The sequence below is a fragment of the Hemicordylus capensis genome, chromosome 6 (genome assembly GCF_027244095.1).
Source record: "Hemicordylus capensis ecotype Gifberg chromosome 6, rHemCap1.1.pri, whole genome shotgun sequence".
NCBI lineage: Eukaryota > Metazoa > Chordata > Lepidosauria > Squamata > Cordylidae > Hemicordylus > Hemicordylus capensis.
Window position 1 is genome coordinate 39,957,066 of NC_069662.1, and position 18,781 is coordinate 39,975,846.

Here is an 18,781-nt window from a genome sequence, read left to right on the forward strand (position 1 = left end):
AAGTCTTCCTTTTCCTGAGGGACCTAATACAGATTCTCTCTTCCCATCCATCAGTGAGCCCGAGGGTCAGTTCCATGGAAACAGGAATATAGATGTGGGCAATTTAAAAAGGTGCAAACTGATCAAAGTTGGTGTCATTTTGTAGAGAAGTGTTTGAATGTCAGTAACTCATGCATGTTTAACCTATGCCTTAGCCATATTATTAGCTAGCAAATCATCATTATTATTAGCTAGCAAATACTTCCACTTATTTCATGTCATTCAAACCTGCAAAGGTTGGGTTTCTGAGCAGCACTTCCTTCCAGGAGCCCGACATTTGAATTCTAACTTCAAATGTAGGTTATGAATATTGGATTCCCAAAGAGAAGTGCTGCTCCAGGAACCTGACATTGGTGGATGTCTGCCCTGTACCTGACCTGCCCAGAAGCAGTCCCTCGGCGGTCTGGATGGTCTCAGGGTTCCCCTCACCTATGCACAGGGACCAGCTGTTTTCATTGCTTGGCCTCTCACTGGAGGTCCCAAGCTCCATGCATTCAGTAGCCTTCATCCCTGGCCACCACCAGCTTAAATAGGGAAGCTCCCTGCCATTTCCTTGCCAAGCTCTGCCCCTTCCTGTTACCCAGGACTCTTTAATGAGCCATAGAGGCTCTGCCCACCCTTTCTCCCATGTTCTCCCCATCCCCAAAATCCCATGATTAAGGTTCTCCCTGCCCTTCCCTATGCTGCTCTTGCCTCTGTCCTGTTCCTGGAGCCAGCCTGCTGTTTAGCTCTTTTGTTTCACATGGCCGTGCATTGTCAGACAACATCAGCATGGCTGGTCTCTGTCTGCTCCGCAGCGCTCTCTCTGCTGCTGCAACGACTGCCTTTCCATTGCGGGAGATGCTCCCCGCCCTGGACTCGATGCCACCTGCCATCCTCTCCCGTCCCTTGACCCCTGCAGGTAACAGAATCTTTGGGGTGGGGGCTGGTCCCTGCTGTTAGAGAGATTAATCCCTGTATCCCATTCGTCTCTTGGTTAGGTATTTCACTAGACACCAGTATCAAAAGTTTCAAACAAAGCTTGAACAAAACAGTGCTAGCAAAAGCTTTGGGGTGCAGCCACCAGCTCAATCTGGCAGGGCACCCCCCTTTTTATACCCTTGAGCAAACAACTTTCGCACCTGCACATCGCATAGAAGCTAAAGTGTTACTTTAACCCCAAAGGTTCCGATTTGCCTACAAGTGTTAAGTTTTCCATTTACACTCTTAAGACATCTGGCTTGCAGCCTTGGTTTCCCCTCCCCATTGAGACATACCCTTAAGCAGTGCCATCATAAAATATCCTCAAGGTGTGGGGTTTATCTACCAACTGCTGCAGGCTTCATTGATAAGGTGTAAATCATAGTTAGCTAAGTGCTATGCAAACCAACTGTGCTTTCTGGCTGTTGAGAGCTATTGTGGATAATATTCCAACACCGCACAGGGTTTGGATGACATGAAATTAGCTGAAGCACCAGCTCATGCAGGAGTCCATTCTTGCTATCAGCCAAGTTCCCACCAACCTGACTTCCCGGTGTCACGCGAAGCCACCCAGTGTCTCAAAGTTAGTTAAGGCTTTAATGTTAATGAAATGTTAATGTTAAAAAGTATATGTATGTGCTTCAACACTTACCTGCTTTTTTATTAATCATTAATCTTGTTGGCTATCGAGCAACACTACTAAATGATTCTGTTGCTGTACAAGGTGATTCAATTAACGGAGTGTTGGCTTTTCTTCTGGCTAAATTAAAATATGCAGAGAGAAACTGAGTGCGAAACTTTGAGGACTGAGTGTAATTTATAGGGGCAAAGTAATCTGTCCAAGATTGTGCACTGGGTTGTACTTGCATACAGGGTTGACTTGATTTAAATAAAATCATTTTAAATCACAATTTAAATTGCTTCACAGACAGACTCAATTTTAATGCTTTAAATCACTAGTCAGGAAGATTCTATTCAGTCATTATCTAGTAAAAGTGCCTTGTTGTCTAATATTGTCTCTTTCTAATGGAAAGAGAGCCAGCGTGGTGTAGTGGTTAAGAGTGCTGGACTAGGACCGGGGAGACCCAAGTTCAAATCCCCATTCAGCCACGATACTAGCTGGGTGACTCTGGGCCAGTCACTTCTCTCTCAGCCTAACCTACTTCACAGGGTTGTTGTGAGGAGAAACTCAAGTACGTAGTACACCGCTCTGGGTTCCTTGTAGGAAGAGCGGGACGTAAATGTAAAAATAAATAAATAAATAAATAAATAGATAATATAATCTTAATAGTTTCTTCATGACTGCATGAATACATTCTGTTCACTTTCTGTTCCCCTCCCATATCCCTTGCATTTATATCTAGACCTCTTCTTGCTCAGATCTACTCCATCTTCTATTCATTCATTGGCCTCCTTTAGCCCAATTTAGACATTATGCTGTACGAGTATAGAGATGTCTGTACACTTGTACACATGTTTGTGTGAATGGCTACCTGGGTGCATTTTAAAAGTGAACCTGGATACAGGCCCTTCAAATGCACGGTACAGATAGGAAGTATATTGCTGTACCTGCATTGAACATAATGTGTGTGGCTGTACAGATCTGTACCTCTGTATACTTAGAACATAAGAACAGCCCTGCTGGATCAGGCCCAAGGCCCATCTAGTGCAGCATCCTGTTTCACACAGTGGCCCACCAGATGCCACTGGAAGCCTACAGGCAGGAGTTGAGGGCATGCCCTCTCTCCTGCAGTTACTCCCCTGCAACTGGTATTCACTCCCTTTGCTGGTTTTTGTACAAGTGTTAACGTAACATATGAATGGGCCTAATGTCATGACACTTTGCGAGGGTGGGAGCGGGGACAAGGGCTTGACTGTGTGTGTGTTGCATGTACATCACCCACATAATAGGATTGATCAGGTCTGTTCTCTCTCATCCCCATATCTGTTAACATGTTCATATAACATAATTATAAGTTAACATTCATGATATATTTGATCTAGGTTCTTTTTTATAAATTGCTTAAAAAAATTAAAATCAGATTTAAATAAAAACTGTGTTTAGTTTTGTTTTTTAAAATCATCAATTTTTATCAACCCTGCTTGCATATAACCATACTATGTGCAAAAAGGTATGTCCAAAAATGATTATTCTGTTGAACATTTTGAATGTTTCACACACTATATATTTTAATGGCTTTATAGTAGATGTTCTCTAGCCTGTGGATATATATATATAATATCAACTTGGAAACATTTTCATGACTACAGTTGTTGGTCTGTGTGTGGGGTGGGGGTGGGTGGTAATAACATGGGTAGTTGTTACCTTTGGAATTGCCCAGAGCATGTCTATCTGTCTAGGCACTATTATTTTATATTTTAGAAGAGGAAGAGTGGGAAAGGTGAGCAACTAACTTCAAATGTAAAGAATAATTTAAATGCCATTGCAACAGCCAAGCAGCTTCCCCTCCCCTGTTCCATTCAGTGCTAATGTTTAGGGACAACAGACAATAGACCAGGCCATCTTGCTGGTTTAGTATATTTTACATGTTTATCCTGCTCAGGGTAGCATATGTGATTCTGCCCCCTCCCATGTTATCCTTGCACAAATCCTGTGATGTGATGTTAGCCTGAGAGACAGTGGCCAGTTCAAAGTCACCTAGGAGCTTCACAGCTGAAAGGAGGCTTTGAACCCTGGTCCTAGTTCAACACTAACCATTACACTACGGTTATACTCAGAACTGTGTGTGTTCCATATGTTCCATCCTAAGCACGTCCTCTTTTCATTTAGAGAGAATGGAAATAAAAGTTTCCAAGTTTTAAACGTGATACTAAATGAAGTTATGGGCTTCATCAGGTCACAGGGGAACATATGTGAGCATATAAAGCTACCTGATAACCAGTTAGACCATTGGTCCATCTAGATCAATATTGTCTACCCTGACTAGTAAGCAGCTCTCCAGGGTTTCAGGGAAGGATATTTTTCCAGCCCTATCTGGAGATACCAGGGATTGAACATAGAACCTTCAGCATGCAAAACGTACCATGAGCTATGACTTCTCTGAAGATGTACTAGAGACCGAAGCACACAATTCAGTCTACTTCATTGTGAGTGGTGGAAACGTAGCACTCAGCTGGGTTTTTAAAAAATTGAAAATCTAATTGTTTGATTTCTGTGCATCTGCCGGGATGGAAAAGGAGCTATGCAGGACATTGGAAGTCCATCTTTCATGCTATCACTTTGGAGTTCTGTTCACCCCTGCTCTTCTGAGATTTCACTAGGCACCACCCACAAGTTTCAAGGTGATTTCTGCAACCCTAAGGGCTAGAATACCAATAATTTTCAGGCTGCCAATTTCTAGGGAAATTGTCATTGAAGATGTACAGAATACAAACAGCTTTGTTTGTCTCTAATCTGAAGTGCTCATATTTTGTTTTGCTGCCAAAACTAATTTAATTAATTTAACGCTTGCTTCTCTGAATTAAGTTTGTGTGACATCTGTCACAATCCTGCTGTCATTTTGAATATAGAAGAAGAGGCAAGTACATTAATTGCAATGTTCAAAATATGGGATTGAGAGAACCCTGGAATTTATATCTTTAAGATATGATTGAACAGGGTGACAAAGATAGGGAAGAAAATATGTGCCATTTTTAACTGGATGAAGCCATAGTTCTGGAAATGTATTTCAGGTTCTTCCATTGTTCTCTTAAGAACAGATGAAAGCTCCATACTTGTCAGCAGTAGAACTAAGCTCCCCCCACCCTCCCCTTCCAGGTAATAAGATGAATATGCCATTATGAATAAGAATTGTTAACTTGTGTTGCAAATCCTGTACTCTGCTTAGATTAGGGGCCAAGTGATTTCAGGAATAAATGCCTTCAGTTATCCTTAAGTTGCTGACTTAATTTTCTCCTTCTTTTCTAGAAAAAATGTTCAGCTGTTGGTTGGCAGCTTTCTTCCTGTGAATTGCTGCTGACGTCCTCGTGCTGTAAAACCAGAGTTCCATGAGCTACACGTGCTTTGGTGCTTTGCTCCCCAAAGGCAGTTGTGTGTTAGTTATTTCTGACAATTCGTCTTGTTCCAGAGGAGTTACTTCACTGGTTTTCTGGAATACAAGGTGCTCAATGAATCGGGAGCCCCCATGAATGAAGCAGCCAGTTCTTGCCAGCAGATGGCTAAAAACTGCACCACACATGTAGCAGGGATGGCGCAAGAGGACAGCCACCGGGGTCAGGTGCCATCCACTTTCTATCATGGTGCCAGCCAGGAACTTGATCTGTCCACCAAAGTGTACAAAAGGGAGTCTGGGAGTCCTTATTCCGTATTGGTGGACCCAAAAGCAAGTAAGCCACATCTTCATGAAAGAGAAGAACAGCCATATTTCAGGGAGGACAGAACTGTAGGAGAGGTCCGAGCCGTGAAAGAAGACAGGGAGAACTCTGACGACTTGCAGGAGGAGGAGGAGGAAGAAGAAGTGACTTACAAAAGGGAGCAGATAATAGTAGAGGTAAACCTTAACAACCAAACATTAAATGTATCAAAAGGGGAGAAGGGGGTCCCCTCCCAGTCCAAAGAAACTGCTGTTCTTAAGACCAGCAGTGAGGAAGAGGAGGGTGACAGTGGGGAGGAAGAGGCCACTGAAGACAGTAATGATGAGGAGGAGAATGAGAGGCAGAAGAAAAAAGAGCAAAGAGAGGAGAAAGATAGTGTTGCACAAAGGAGGACAAGGAGAGCTGCATCTGCTGCAGCCGCCACAACTTCCCCTACTTCCAGAACTACAAGGGGCCGTAGAAAAAGCGTTGAGCCCCCCAAGCGTAAGAAGAAAGCTGCAAAGGAGCCCAAGGCACCTGTGCAGAAATCAAAGTGTGAAGAAAAGGAGACTTTGACCTGTGAGAAGTGCCCCAGGGTGTTTAACACACGCTGGTATCTGGAGAAGCACATGAACGTCACTCACAGGCGCATGCAGATCTGCGACAAGTGTGGGAAGAAATTTGTTCTAGAAAGTGAGCTCTCCCTTCACCAGCAAACAGACTGTGAAAAAAACATTCAGGTAGGTTCTCTTGCCTGCTTGCCAGATTTCCCTACCTTCTGCTGTCCCCTGGACACTTTGAAAGGGGGGAAATCCTTTGAGGAGATCGAGGTCCCAAGCCTTTCTACTTCTATCAACATTTCCTGTTGCACACCTAATAAAGCAATCTGTATGGAAGCAGAGTGGGGTAGGGAGGGAGGGACTGATGGCTGGCTGTTAGGATTTCTCTACACAACACCACTGGGGAAATGGGACATCAAAATGGAACTGCACTGATTAGCTTTGGCAGAAACTGATTCTCCAGAAACGGTGAATATAAACAGGAAGGCTGAGTATGCTGTGCTCTTTGGCAATTCAGATTCTAAGAACAGACTAAATGAAAACTTCTTTAGTTTGAATAATTCTACACAAATCTTGAGTTGTGCAGTTAGGGAGAAGGGTGAAACCACATGTTGCCTCACTCAAAATTATTTTCTACATGGATATCACTTCTGTGTTGGAAAACTGTAACTAACATCATAATATAAGAACATAAGAAAAGTCCTGCTGGATCAGGCCAAGGCCCATCCAGTCCAGCATCCTGCTTCACGCAGTGACCAACCAGGTGCATTTGGGAAGCCTGCAAGTGGGGAAAATATGTAACAAATTGACAGGTATCTGTACTACATATATGCTGAATGGCTAGTCACAACTTCCTGCTTACATTTGCATGTTGTGAAATATACACTTGTATTTGTGCATTGTAGAAGTGTGTAGAAAATCTTGTGTGAAGGTGTGACAGGGAAGAGACAGATTTCTATGCAGTGTTGAGCCTATGCTTCGTCTCTCAGCTCCTGCCACCCATGAGATAAGATGAGATAGGGAATGTGAAGTCCTGTGGAAATTATACACAATACCACCAGTACAAACCTTTGCTCAGGATTCACTTCTCTCCTTCTCTTAAACTTTCCTACTTGCTTCAGAATTGTGGGAAGCCCAATCCATGTTGACATCCAGATTCTATGCAGCACAGAACTCATGAAGGCACACAGCTCTTACATGCTACCAGTGTAACAAGTCTTACATTCTTTGCACCTTTGAAAATCTGACGCACCAAATTCATAACATCAGATACATAGAAAATGGGTTTCCTTCTGTGCAATAAGAACGTAGGAACAAATATATTAAAGGTGAGATCATGCAGGTGAGGTCACTTGATGACATTAGGCAATCAAAATGTTAAAAATGGCCTTCATTTCCTGGGACTCACTAAGATGAGGTATGTCTTGTTCCTTGGTGTCTGTACAAATGTAGGCATGTGGAAATGATTCTAAAAGAATAGAATAATTAAACCTGTCAGTCCTCTTATCTGAAGTGCTGAAACAAAATCCAACATTGAATACAGTCATCCTTCAACAATCATGGTTTTCCCAATCATGGTTTTGAGTATCCACCACTGGGAAATTGCAACCAGTCCTGCCAACTGCGACCCAAGTAACTGTGGTTCAGTGATATTTTTTTGTGATATGTGGGAGGGTTTTTTGCTATTTTTGAAGATTCAGAGGTTCAATCCACTCATTCCTCTTGCTGACCCTGCAAACTACTCACGAATTAAAGTGATTTTTACTGATTGGGTTTCCCCCCCCCAAAAAAGTACTTTTTAGTTATTTCGGAGGGTTAAAAAAATGTCCAGAGGTTCAATATGTGCACTCCTCTTGCTGACGCTTAGCAATTTTAAGGGAGTTCTGTGGATTTGGGGTGATTTTTGAACATTTTTTCTTTTAGTTTTCAGTCTTTTCACAACCGCGGTTCCGCTAACCCCATTTTCCCCATAGACTTTAATGCCTTACCAACTGCATATTTACCAGCAGTGAGGTTTTGCCAGAACTGAACCCTTGCAGTTGATGAGGAATGACTCTTTTTTGTTTGCAGATGATCCCCTTTTTTACCCGGAGACCTGCCATTTTCACTTCTATACCTAAAATGTAGATTTCTGGACATTACTTTTCTATAATGGTAGACATTTTCTTCAAATTGACATTTTTTCCTCTCAAGAAGTCAAAAAAGCTGCAAAATCTATTAGGCAGGATCCAGAATAGGTTAGTCATGACTGTGTCCCACTGAAATTAATGAGGCTTAAGTTAGTCATGACTAATTTTTCTCATTGATTTCAGTGGTGCTTAGTCCTGATTAACTAGTCTATATCCTGCCTATTTTATTTATCATATTTATATACTGCCTGACGTGCATCCCTAGGCAGTGTACATAAGTTAAATTATAAAACAGAATAAAATGACTCAAACAATTGTGATCTAAAAGACCATTTAAAATTAACCAGTTAAAAGCTTGAGAAAACAGGTGTGTCTTAAGGGTCTTTTTAAAAACAGCCAGAGATGGAGACACTCTGATTTTGACAGGGAGTGCCTTTTAGAGCCCTGGGGCAGTTACAGAGAAGGCCCAATCCCAAGTAGCCACCAAATGAGCCACCAGTGGTAGCCATAACTGGACCTCCCCAGATGATCTTAATAGGCGGGAAGGTTCATGACAAAGGAGGCACTCTTAAATACACTGGACGCAAGCCGTTAAGGGCTTTATAGGTAATAACCAGCACTTTGTATTTTGCTCTGAAACCTATCGGCAGCCAATGCAGTTCTTTTAAGATTGGTGTTATATGGTCCCTTTGGGCCATCCGGAGACCAGTCTGGCTGCTGAGTTTTGCACCAATTACAGTTTATGGACTATGTACAAAGGCAGCCCCACATAGAGTGCATTACAGTAGTCCAGCCTGGAGATTACCAGCATATGTACCACTGTTTCCACCTCTGTATATTTCCTTCAAGTTGTCAGTCAACTACCCTATACAGTTTAACTTTTCTTCCTGCTGCTCATGTTATAATACAGCTTTTTTTAGCTAATACCAAAACTGATGTAAAACTCCATGTTTTCACATTCATCTTACTCTGTTTGCAGGATTTATTTGCAATGTTGAGATGCATAGACTTTCTCAGAAGTCTTGTACACACCACAGAGTGGTGGTGTGGATTTATAAAGTTAACTTCATCTTCCTGTTTTGCTTTTTGTAAGTTGTTCACATGTGATTGATCTATTTTTAAAATGACACTATGATGTATTGATAGATAACTGTGAAATTGACCCACTGAGTGTGCGTGGAACTGTTTAAATTTGGAGATAAATTGGCACACACAAGACTGTGGAGCAGTAAATGTGTTTCCCATTTGGCAAGTGCTCTCAATAAACATTTCCCTTTATTAATTGATTTGTGAAATAGGGCCATAAAGGCTGTAGTCCTATGCACACTCAGGGGTAAGTTCCACTGAACTCTGACTTCTTTCTGAGTAAACATGCATCACATTGGGCTATACACTCTTTGAAGTTCATTCTAAGCCACTTAGCACACTGAGTTTAGACTATCCCTAGGTCCTGAAAGGACTGTGTATATTAAAATGTCTGGAACCTTCTTGATAAAAGCATTCGGGATGTTTTGAACTGTACTTTGAACTTGCTTATGGTGTTTTGTGTTAGACATAATGGGATAAATATATGAAGGTTGTCATCATGATTTTTAATCTGAAACCTCTGTAAGGGGATCATTGTGAGTGAAAGCAACAGGTTGTTCCAGGGTTGGGACTGCTAGTGAACTAGGCTTAATCTTAGGGCAGCCCTTTAGCAAAGGAGGCTGTATTTCATCAAAAAAATTGCTATGTCTGGTTCCTACTGCGGATGCAGGGCCTGAAAGTGAGGGGTTCTTTAGAAACTGTCCTAAGCAGGGTTCCTTTGGGTACATGTGCAATCAGAGGATCCTTTGGGGAGCAAATGTTCACAAGATGAGTCAGCAAGACTTTGCAACAGCAACTGCAGCACTGGATCTGAAGGTTTCAATAGACTGGAGTCAGCTGGACTCTGTTAACATTTTTAATCAGTGACAGGACTAGGGGACTATAGAGGCGACCTTTAAATGCTCCTTACCTTAGGCCTCTTTAGTCCTTGCTGAATAGATGGTGACATTCTCTGGGGTCTCTTGGCTAAGCGGAGGAAGTTTAATTGACTCTGGTTCCTCAGGCTTTGGGGGGATAGATACTATGGTCAAAGAATCAGAATTTGCAGTGACTCGGGCAGAACAACTATGGTGAGTTCCGGGTGCTCATTTTCATCGATGGGATCTAGTACTGAGGAGTCCTCTTAGTTTGCCATAGAGGCCTCTACTGTTCCAAGTTCTGATTTTGTACCTACAGGTATTTTGACTATGAACTAATTGTGACATTTTGGTTATCTGTTTAAACCTGATGGGTTGAGACACAGAACCTGAGTTTGTGAATCTGGCTGCTGCGCCTTTCCAACAGCTTTCTTGTGTACTCCTGTCTCAGCTTGGACTTCCTCAGCCCCAGAATCCTTATGCCCTCCACAACTGCAACTGGAATCCTATTGCCTCTATGTCCATGTCTACCTTTCTGAATCTTTGGCTAGATATGAGAGCAGATTAAAGGATCACATTTTGGGCTGTGCTCATTTAAAATATATAGTAGGCTAATAAAGGAATATGGTGTAAAAGATTTGTCTTCAGTGCAAAGGGGTTAAATCCTTGTAAGGCTATATTTTCTCCAGATATTTGTGTTTTATTTTTAAAATGGTTTTTAATGTGTACAAATTATGCATGTTATATATTTGAATAATTTATACGTTGCAAAATTTAGCTTTTCTTGGCACATAATTTTAATATTTGAGCACAGAGCATGTACATCACTGCATATAACGGACTAATTTGAAGTTGATATTTGTGGCTATACAAATTTCCAATTCATACTTGGCTGTCATATAATTGATGTAGTTGTATTGTTATTTGACCACTAATTAAGTGTGTTCGAATTCACTCTAATTTAGAACCAAGGCTCAGCCTCAACACTGTAGCCCCACATGATTTTGTCTAGTTTTGCTCTGCCATACAGTCTTGGTAGAAGGAAAATGTTTTGATAAGCCTTGTTCTTCTTTTCCCCTCCCGCACTTGTTTGTGTCAAATAGATTTCTGCAAAAATTTCCAGATTTCTGCAAAAATTTCCAGATTTCTGCAGCCTGGATAAGAAATGCAAATGTGCTTTACTCTGTATGCTTTATCCTGGTCACATAAAATGGAGCACTCACCAGTTCTACTTAGACCAAAGTGTGTTTAAATGCAAATATGTTGCTTATATATTGTCCAGAATAGGCACATACCTGGTATTTCTCATTATTCTGAATCCATACATTGTGTGCTAGAAATATGGAATGTCTGTCAATTGTTTGTAGAAATGTTTTCTCACTTCCAAAGATTGACTTGTCTAAACAAAATCTTTTTTTCTTTTTCAAAAGTGTATCCTTCAAGCTGTTCTTTTCCTTGTTGACTGCAGCATGTTTCTACAACTTGCCCTCCAATATGCTCTCCAAAAAACACACCACAAAATTCCTCAATAGTGTAGAATGTCAGTTTCTAAGATCAGCTCAAGGTGACTTCAGGCATTAAATAGGAGTCAGTTTATTGTTAAATCTAAACACACACAAGTGCACACACTCTCCCCCTCTCCCTCATTCTCTGCTAGAAGCTATTTTTCCTCATCAGGACCAGATGGATTCAGCTGCTGAATACCTGCCAGGTTCTTGAAACCAGGATGTAACTGCTGTTCTGCTCTCAAGGCAACAGCAGGTGGCGTCACAGTCCCAAGAATAGCCACTCATTCATTGTTGAATTTGTATCTTTTAAGCTTTACAAAATGCAGCAAAACTACTCTGAAGTGGATGCCTTTGTAGTAATTGCTACCATTCTTTGAAATTTCTTCCTTTGTGTAGTCAAACTTGCTTAGGTTTATGTTACAACAGGTTTGTAGCATCTGAAAAAAGCTCTGTGTGAATTACACTTCTTTATCCCACCCATTCAGTGCGTTTCCTGTAATAAATCATTCAAGAAGCTATGGTCCCTCCATGAGCATATCAAGATTGTCCACGGATATGCAGAGAAAAAATTCTCCTGTGAGATTTGCGAAAAGAAGTTCTACACTATGGCTCACGTGCGAAAGCACATGGTTGGTGAGTGCTTGCTGCCTGTACTTGCTCAGCATTTTGCTTCCTTACTTCTACTGCTTGATTCGAAGGCCATTCAGAACATTGCCCAATACCATAGCAAATATTTCCTATGATATAAGTGTCTGAATGCTGTGTGGTTCAGTTTGTGCAAGTGTGCTCTCCACTATATTCCTTCTTACACAGCCGTTGCTGTCCCTTTTTGCAGTTGAGATTCAAAACTGGAAAAATGTCCATGTGGGAGAAAAGCAGATCATCAGACCTTGACATCTCCATTTGGCATTTCTAAAACCAGCCTCAGTTACCTTGTAAAATCAGCCCAACACAGTAATACCTAGGGCTGATGTGTGAAAGCAGTAAATGCATCTTAGAGATAGCAGGTTATGCTCTCTTGGTACAGTCAAGGAATATTGTATTTTGACTGAGCTCCTTCCTTTCCTAATTGTGTAATGAGCATAGGTTGGAAGAATATAATAATCCTTTTATTAGTTAAAATGTAGAGTGCCTAGTACATATCGGGCACAAAAATAGAGTTCCTTCCTATAGGTTTATTATCTGAAGAAGACACGAGACAAAAGGAAGTTGGAAGGAAAAGGAAAACTTAGTGCTAGATTAGAGCTAGTGGAAAAATGCAGGGTATATAATGTAGGAGTAAGATGGTTGCTTTTTAAAGTAAAAATAGACATCCAGAAGTATGGACTCCCAACAAAATGTTGCAATATTTCCCTGGTGTGCATGTGTTACTTGAGCCTGTGACTAAGCATGATGAAAAAATAATTTTGCAACAAAGACAGGAGTCCCCATATGCAAATGTTGTGTTATGTTTTCTGGATTTATTTAAAAAAATTTTGTGGTGGGGTGGGGGAACATTGGTGCTCAGCTCCTTTTCATCCAGTCCTAAAGTTTCAAGAGCTAATGGCTGGTGAGGGATAAGTTCAGTGTTTTCATCAATATTTGCTGAGGTTATATAGAGGAAAAGAGATAATGAAATAGGTTATATCTATAGGTGAGTGTTTTTGTTGTGTGACTGTGTATGTGTGCGTACATACAGTGATCAGTAGATTAACAGATTCAGTCGTAACTCCCCACTCCATTCCTCAGAGGAGTGTGTTCGTGTTCTCTCTCTCTCTCTCTCTCTCTCTCTCTCTCTCTCTCTCTCTCTCTCTCTTATGTAACTTTGGGTGGTTAACTCCCAACACCGAAAGCTAAAATGTGTCAAACCCCTTCCATCTCAGAAAAACAAAGCTGCGAAATGGCTGGTGAGAAAATTAAAGAGCTTTAGACACCTTTCCTGCTTAGAAGCAGAAGGGACTGTGACTGTCCTGAGGAAATATTTTCCAAACTGAGAAATTTCCTGCTTTTTGTTCACCCACCCCTGAATTCCATTAGCTCTATCCATCTGGTTGTCTGTTAAGTGCCTTCTGAGTCTATGAGCATGCTGCTCCCTTGAGTTACATTGGGTCAGTTTGGGATGGGTTTTTTGCCCCTTTAGGATTTTTTCTTCAGATTTTGTGAAACTGATCTATCTGCGGGGTTACCTCAAGTCTTCTGGTACCTCCCTCTCACCCACAGGTGCTCCGGTTATATGCAGGGATGTGTACAAACCAAGGTTCATGCACTGATTTGATGATGAGTTCAACACCATGGTGAGGGAAACAACAAGCGAGAGCTTTAAAAAAGAGGAGAGCAGGTCCTTACCTGTTCTCTACTGCCCCATGTAGCTTCCTGCTGGGATGGCACTTGACCCAAGAACCCGCATGTGGCTCCAGCACACCTATGGGCATCCGCACATGCACCAGTGCCATTTGCATGATCAGCAACACCACTGCGTGTGCCAGTGCCATGCGTGGGTTCTTGGGATGAGCGCCGCCCAGTAGGAAACTGCACTGCCCTCCCCAAAGTGGCAACGAGTGCACGAACCTCGGTTCCTGAACATCCCTAGTTATGTGTCCATAAGGGTCATAACATATACAGCTCTTATAGAAATAGCTATCGGATAAAGTAAGTGTGTTGTGAGTGTGTATGTTTGTGTGTGAGAGAGAGAACATTCCTAATTTTCTAGAATGTGGCTCGTATAATTCTACTGTAGTGGAATCATCACAAGTTGCCCATTTCTGCCTTGAATGGATGGGTCTGAATGACGGTTAATGGAGGACTTGATAATTGCACTGTTCATTTGAATCTTTGTTCTGTTAAATCTGGCCTTTAAGATATCATTCTGACTTGGTTGAACCCATTTACTTGAGGCAGCAAATGGATAGAAGGTTTAAGCTTAAAGGTGAAATGTTGAACTGCTGGTAAAAGTAGATTCCTCTGGTGGTGTGAAAGGTGAATTTTATAAATTTTATACTGTACTGAGGTTCTTTTCATAATTTGGGGGTAGAGAGAATGATTTATCAGTCTGATTGGTAGACCTGTTGCCTTCAGTTCAGTGGTAAAGCTCATTTGAGTTGTTTTGTCAAATAAATCATTGTCCTAAAGATAACCCTGATATAATATTTTTCGGACCCCTCCTATTCTGTGCCTATAAGGCACAATAATACCAGTTAGTTTTCAGAGCTTGGCTGTGGAGTACACTGCTTTGGTATACAGGGATAAACTAAATCACTTTTGGATCTTTTCCAAACAGTTTGTTTGATCTGCCACAGTAGTGAGAGATAACTTGCTATCAATTTTTCTGTGAAAATAAGAACAGCTCTGTTGGATCAGGCCCAAGGCCCATCTAGTCCAGCATCCTGTTTCACACAGTGGCCCACCAGATGCCGCTGGAAGCCACAGGCAGGAGTTGAGGGCATGCCTTCTCTCCTGCTGTTACTCCTCTGCAACTGGTAGAGGCATTTTGCCTTCGAGGCTGGAGGTGGTCTTTAACCCTCCAACTAGTAGCCGATGATAGACCTCTCTTCCATAAAGTTATCCAACCCCCTCTAAAGCCATCCAGGTTGTTGGCTGTCACCACATCTTGTAGCAGAGAATTCCACAACTTGATTATGTGTTGTGTGAAAAAGTACTTCCGTTTGTTGGTCCTAGATTTCCCGGCAATCAATTTCATGGGATGACCCCTGGTTCTAGTGTTATGTGAGAGGGAAAACAATTTCTCTCTAGCCACCTTCTCCACACCATTTTATAGACCTCTATCATGTCTCCGCGCAGTTGTCTTTTTTCTAAACCAAAAAGCCCCACATGTTGTAGCCTTGCCTCATAAGATAGGTGCTCTAGGCCCCTGATCATCTTGGTTGCCCTCTTCTGCACCTTTTCCAGTTCTACAATGTCCTTTTTGAGATGTGGTGGCCAGAATTGTACGCAGTACTCCAGGTGTGGCCGCACTATGGTTTTGTATAAGGGCATTATAATATTAGACATTTTATTTTCAATCCCCTTCCTAATGATCCCTAGCATGGAATTGGCCTTTTTCACAGCTGCTGCACATTGAGTTGACACATTCAATGAACTGTCCACCACGACCCCAAGATTCCTCTCCTAGTCAGTCACTGACAGCTCAGATCCCATCAGCATATACTTGAAGTTGGGCATCACTTTACACTTGCCAACACTGAATCGCATTTGCCACTTTGTCGCCTATTCACCCAGTCTGGAGAGATCCTTTTGGAGCTCCTCACAATCTTTTTTGGATTTCACTACCCGAAAGAGTTTGGTATCATCTGCAAATTTGGCCACCTCACTGCTTACCTTTACTCTAGATCATTTATGAACAAGTTAAAGAGTACTGATCTCAGTACAGATCTCTAGATCTCACTTCTTACTTCCCTCCATTGTGAAAACTCTCCATTTATACCTACCCTCTGTTTCCTGTCCTTCAACCAGTTAGCAATCCACACATATACTTGTCCCCTTATCCCATGACTGCTAAGTTTCCTCAGGAGTCTTTGATGAGGAACATTCTGTGGAATGTAAAGCAAAACTTAAGGAACTGTATTCCATGATTGATTGATTTCTTACGTGTGGGTATATGAATACATATTCCCTGTTTTGATATTTCAGCACATACCAAGGATATGCCATTTACATGTGAAACCTGTGGAAAATCCTTCAAACGCAGTATGTCACTCAAGGTTCATTCCCTACAGCATTCTGGAGAAAAGCCTTTTCGATGTGAGGTATGAACTCTGATTATTCAGTGTGGAATAGAATTGGAAATGATATAGAACTTGAAAAATAATCTTATTTGCCCTGTAGTGACTGCTTAAAGTTGCTGTAGGGTGACTGCAGCCATGTCTAGGAGCAGTAATTTGTAGCACCTGATCATCTAGAGCAGGCCTGCTCAACTTCGGCCCTCCTGCAGATGTTGGCCCACAACTCCCATAATCCCTTGCTATTGGCCAGTGTGGCTAGGGATTCTGGGAATTGTAGTCCAAAAACAGTTGGAGGGCCTAATTTGAGCAGGCCTGATCTAGAGAAATTAATCTTGCCACATCTTCACAGTTGATCAAAGATATGAAGTAGGAGGGGCATGGTAAAATATTCATCACTACGTGGTAGCAGGGTAGATTGGTTTAAGTCACCAAGAGAAAAGCCAAAGCCTGACGTAGGTCAGTGATTTAAATCAAATTTCCCACTGATACTGCTTCACATATTTCTTTAAAAATGGTCACTAAAACATGTTAATTTACAACCCAATAAAGCATTTACAACTTTTAGGAGGGTATACTTTATGTAATTTTTAAAATAACTTGATTTTTACTAATTTAGAAAATACTGCACACCTGTTTTTTTATATAATTGGTGCATTTACTCATTATCTGTGTCAAGCTGCAGATGTAGGAACATTACAAGACAAGAAGGAAATACCACAAACAAAATAGCACATTTAAATCTTAAATGTACATTTTTCCCCTATTTGCAATTGCAGCAGTTTTCTGTGTCCGGAATTGCCTAGACTGTCCTTAAAGCTCTTAATTTTCTTTTCTTTTCTTTTCTTTCTTTCTTTCTTTTTTTTTTCTTTTTTTTTTTGTGTGTGTGGAAAATTTGGCAAGTCATCACAGCACTGAAAGCTGTCCTTAAAACTTTTAAAGTTGTAGCTCATCTTCCTGACTCCCACTGTCATTTTTATTCATAGACTGAAACAAATACACATTTCTGCTTTTTCAGCTCCCAGTTGATTTATTTGCTTTGAGTGAATAATACCAAACTCTTTCATTAACTCCCCTGTCTTGGCCCAGCCCTCCACAAACAATAACCCTACTATCTAAGCTGTCTTCGTAACATGTGATTTTAGTCTGCTTAGAAACAACAACTAAAACCCAAGAAATTTCCAGAAAATGTATTTACTTTACTGGGTAGTTGCTGGGCACTGCCAAGCAGACTACAGTCTTTTTCATGAGATTAAACTGAAATGAATGCCCATTTTTGATTGATAGGTAACTTGATGTATGTGAGAGAACCATCAATTCATTTTTAAGAGATTACATCTTAGTGTATCATGTCAATGATGAGGTTTGTTTAATCATGCTATTTTTAAATGAGATTTTGCATTCTTAAAAATTTTGCATTCTTAAAAATTAAACATGATCTAATTTTTAAAAAACTGATTTTTAAAATTGCTGCTTATTTTACCATCCCTGCTATGTAGTCATTTCTTGTTTCATTTTGTCCCATCATGCCCTAAATGAGTAGTCTTTAAACCTTAAAAAATTGCTTATTTCAATTCTACCAATGTGATAATCCAGAGTGTGGGGGCGGGTGTGGGGGTGAATTCCTGCAGTGGGCAGGAATCCAGAGTAGGTTAGTCATGGCTAAGTCCCTTTATTTTATTTGTTTGTTTATGTATTTGACTTTTTTTATACCGCCCAAAACTTACACCTCTGGGCAGTAAAACATTAGTTAAAAACAAAAACAAGAAATTTAAAACACAGCAATTTAATTTAAAAAACAAAAATGATATTCTAAAAACAACATTAAAACAATTAAAACAATATCAGTTAAAAGCCTGGGTGAACAGATGTGTCTTTAAAGACTTTTAAAAAGTTGTGAGAGATGGGGAGTCTCTTATTTCACTAGGGAGCGCATTCCAAAGCCTCGGGGCAGGAACGGAGAAGCCCCGTCCCTTAGTAGCTGCCAGACGAGTCTGTAGCAAAAGTAGACGGACCTGTCCTGATGATCTCAACGGGCGCTGGGGTTCATGACAAAGAAGACATTCTCTTAAATACCCAGGGCCCAAGCTGTTTAGGGCTTTATAGGTTATGACCAGCAGCTTGTATTTTGCCCGGAAACATATCGGCAGCCAGTGTAACTCCTTCAATACAGGAGTAATATGGTCTCTCCTAGATGACCCAGAGACGAGCCTGGCATTCTGGACCAATGGTAGTTTCTGGACTACGTACAAGGGCAGCCCCACATAGAGCGCATTGCAGTAATCCAGTCTGGAGGTTACCAGCAGATGTACTACTGTTTTGAGGTCGTCTATCTCTTATACGGGCACAGTTGGCGTATCAGCCAAAGCTGATAGAAGGCACCTCTGGCCATTGCCTCAACCTGGGACACCAGGGAGAGACTTGGATCCAGAAGCACCCCTAGACTGCATACCTGTTCCTTCTGGGGAAGTGTGACCCCATTCAGAACAGGCAAATCAAGATAGTCTCTCGAGTTTCGACCCCACACAATGAGTACCTCCATCTTATCTGTTCAGTCTTCGTTTATCTCTCATCCAGCCCATTACCGCCTCCAGGCAGGCATTTAGGGAGGTT

At 41.4% G+C, this 18,781-nt stretch overlaps 1 protein-coding gene across 2 annotated transcripts in view; it reads left to right on the forward strand.

Annotated features, from left to right (window-relative positions):
* ZNF652 (zinc finger protein 652) overlaps nucleotides 1–18,781 on the forward strand; it is a 66,330-nt gene that overhangs the window by 43,359 nt on the left and 4,190 nt on the right. For both annotated transcript variants that reach the window (XM_053262800.1, XM_053262801.1), the window contains 3 exons: nucleotides 4,928–6,053; nucleotides 11,939–12,086; nucleotides 16,080–16,195. In XM_053262800.1, the coding sequence (XP_053118775.1) occupies nucleotides 5,145–6,053; nucleotides 11,939–12,086; nucleotides 16,080–16,195 (1,173 nt within the window). In that variant the 5' untranslated portion in view covers nucleotides 4,928–5,144. The remainder of the gene's footprint in view (nucleotides 1–4,927; nucleotides 6,054–11,938; nucleotides 12,087–16,079; nucleotides 16,196–18,781) is intronic.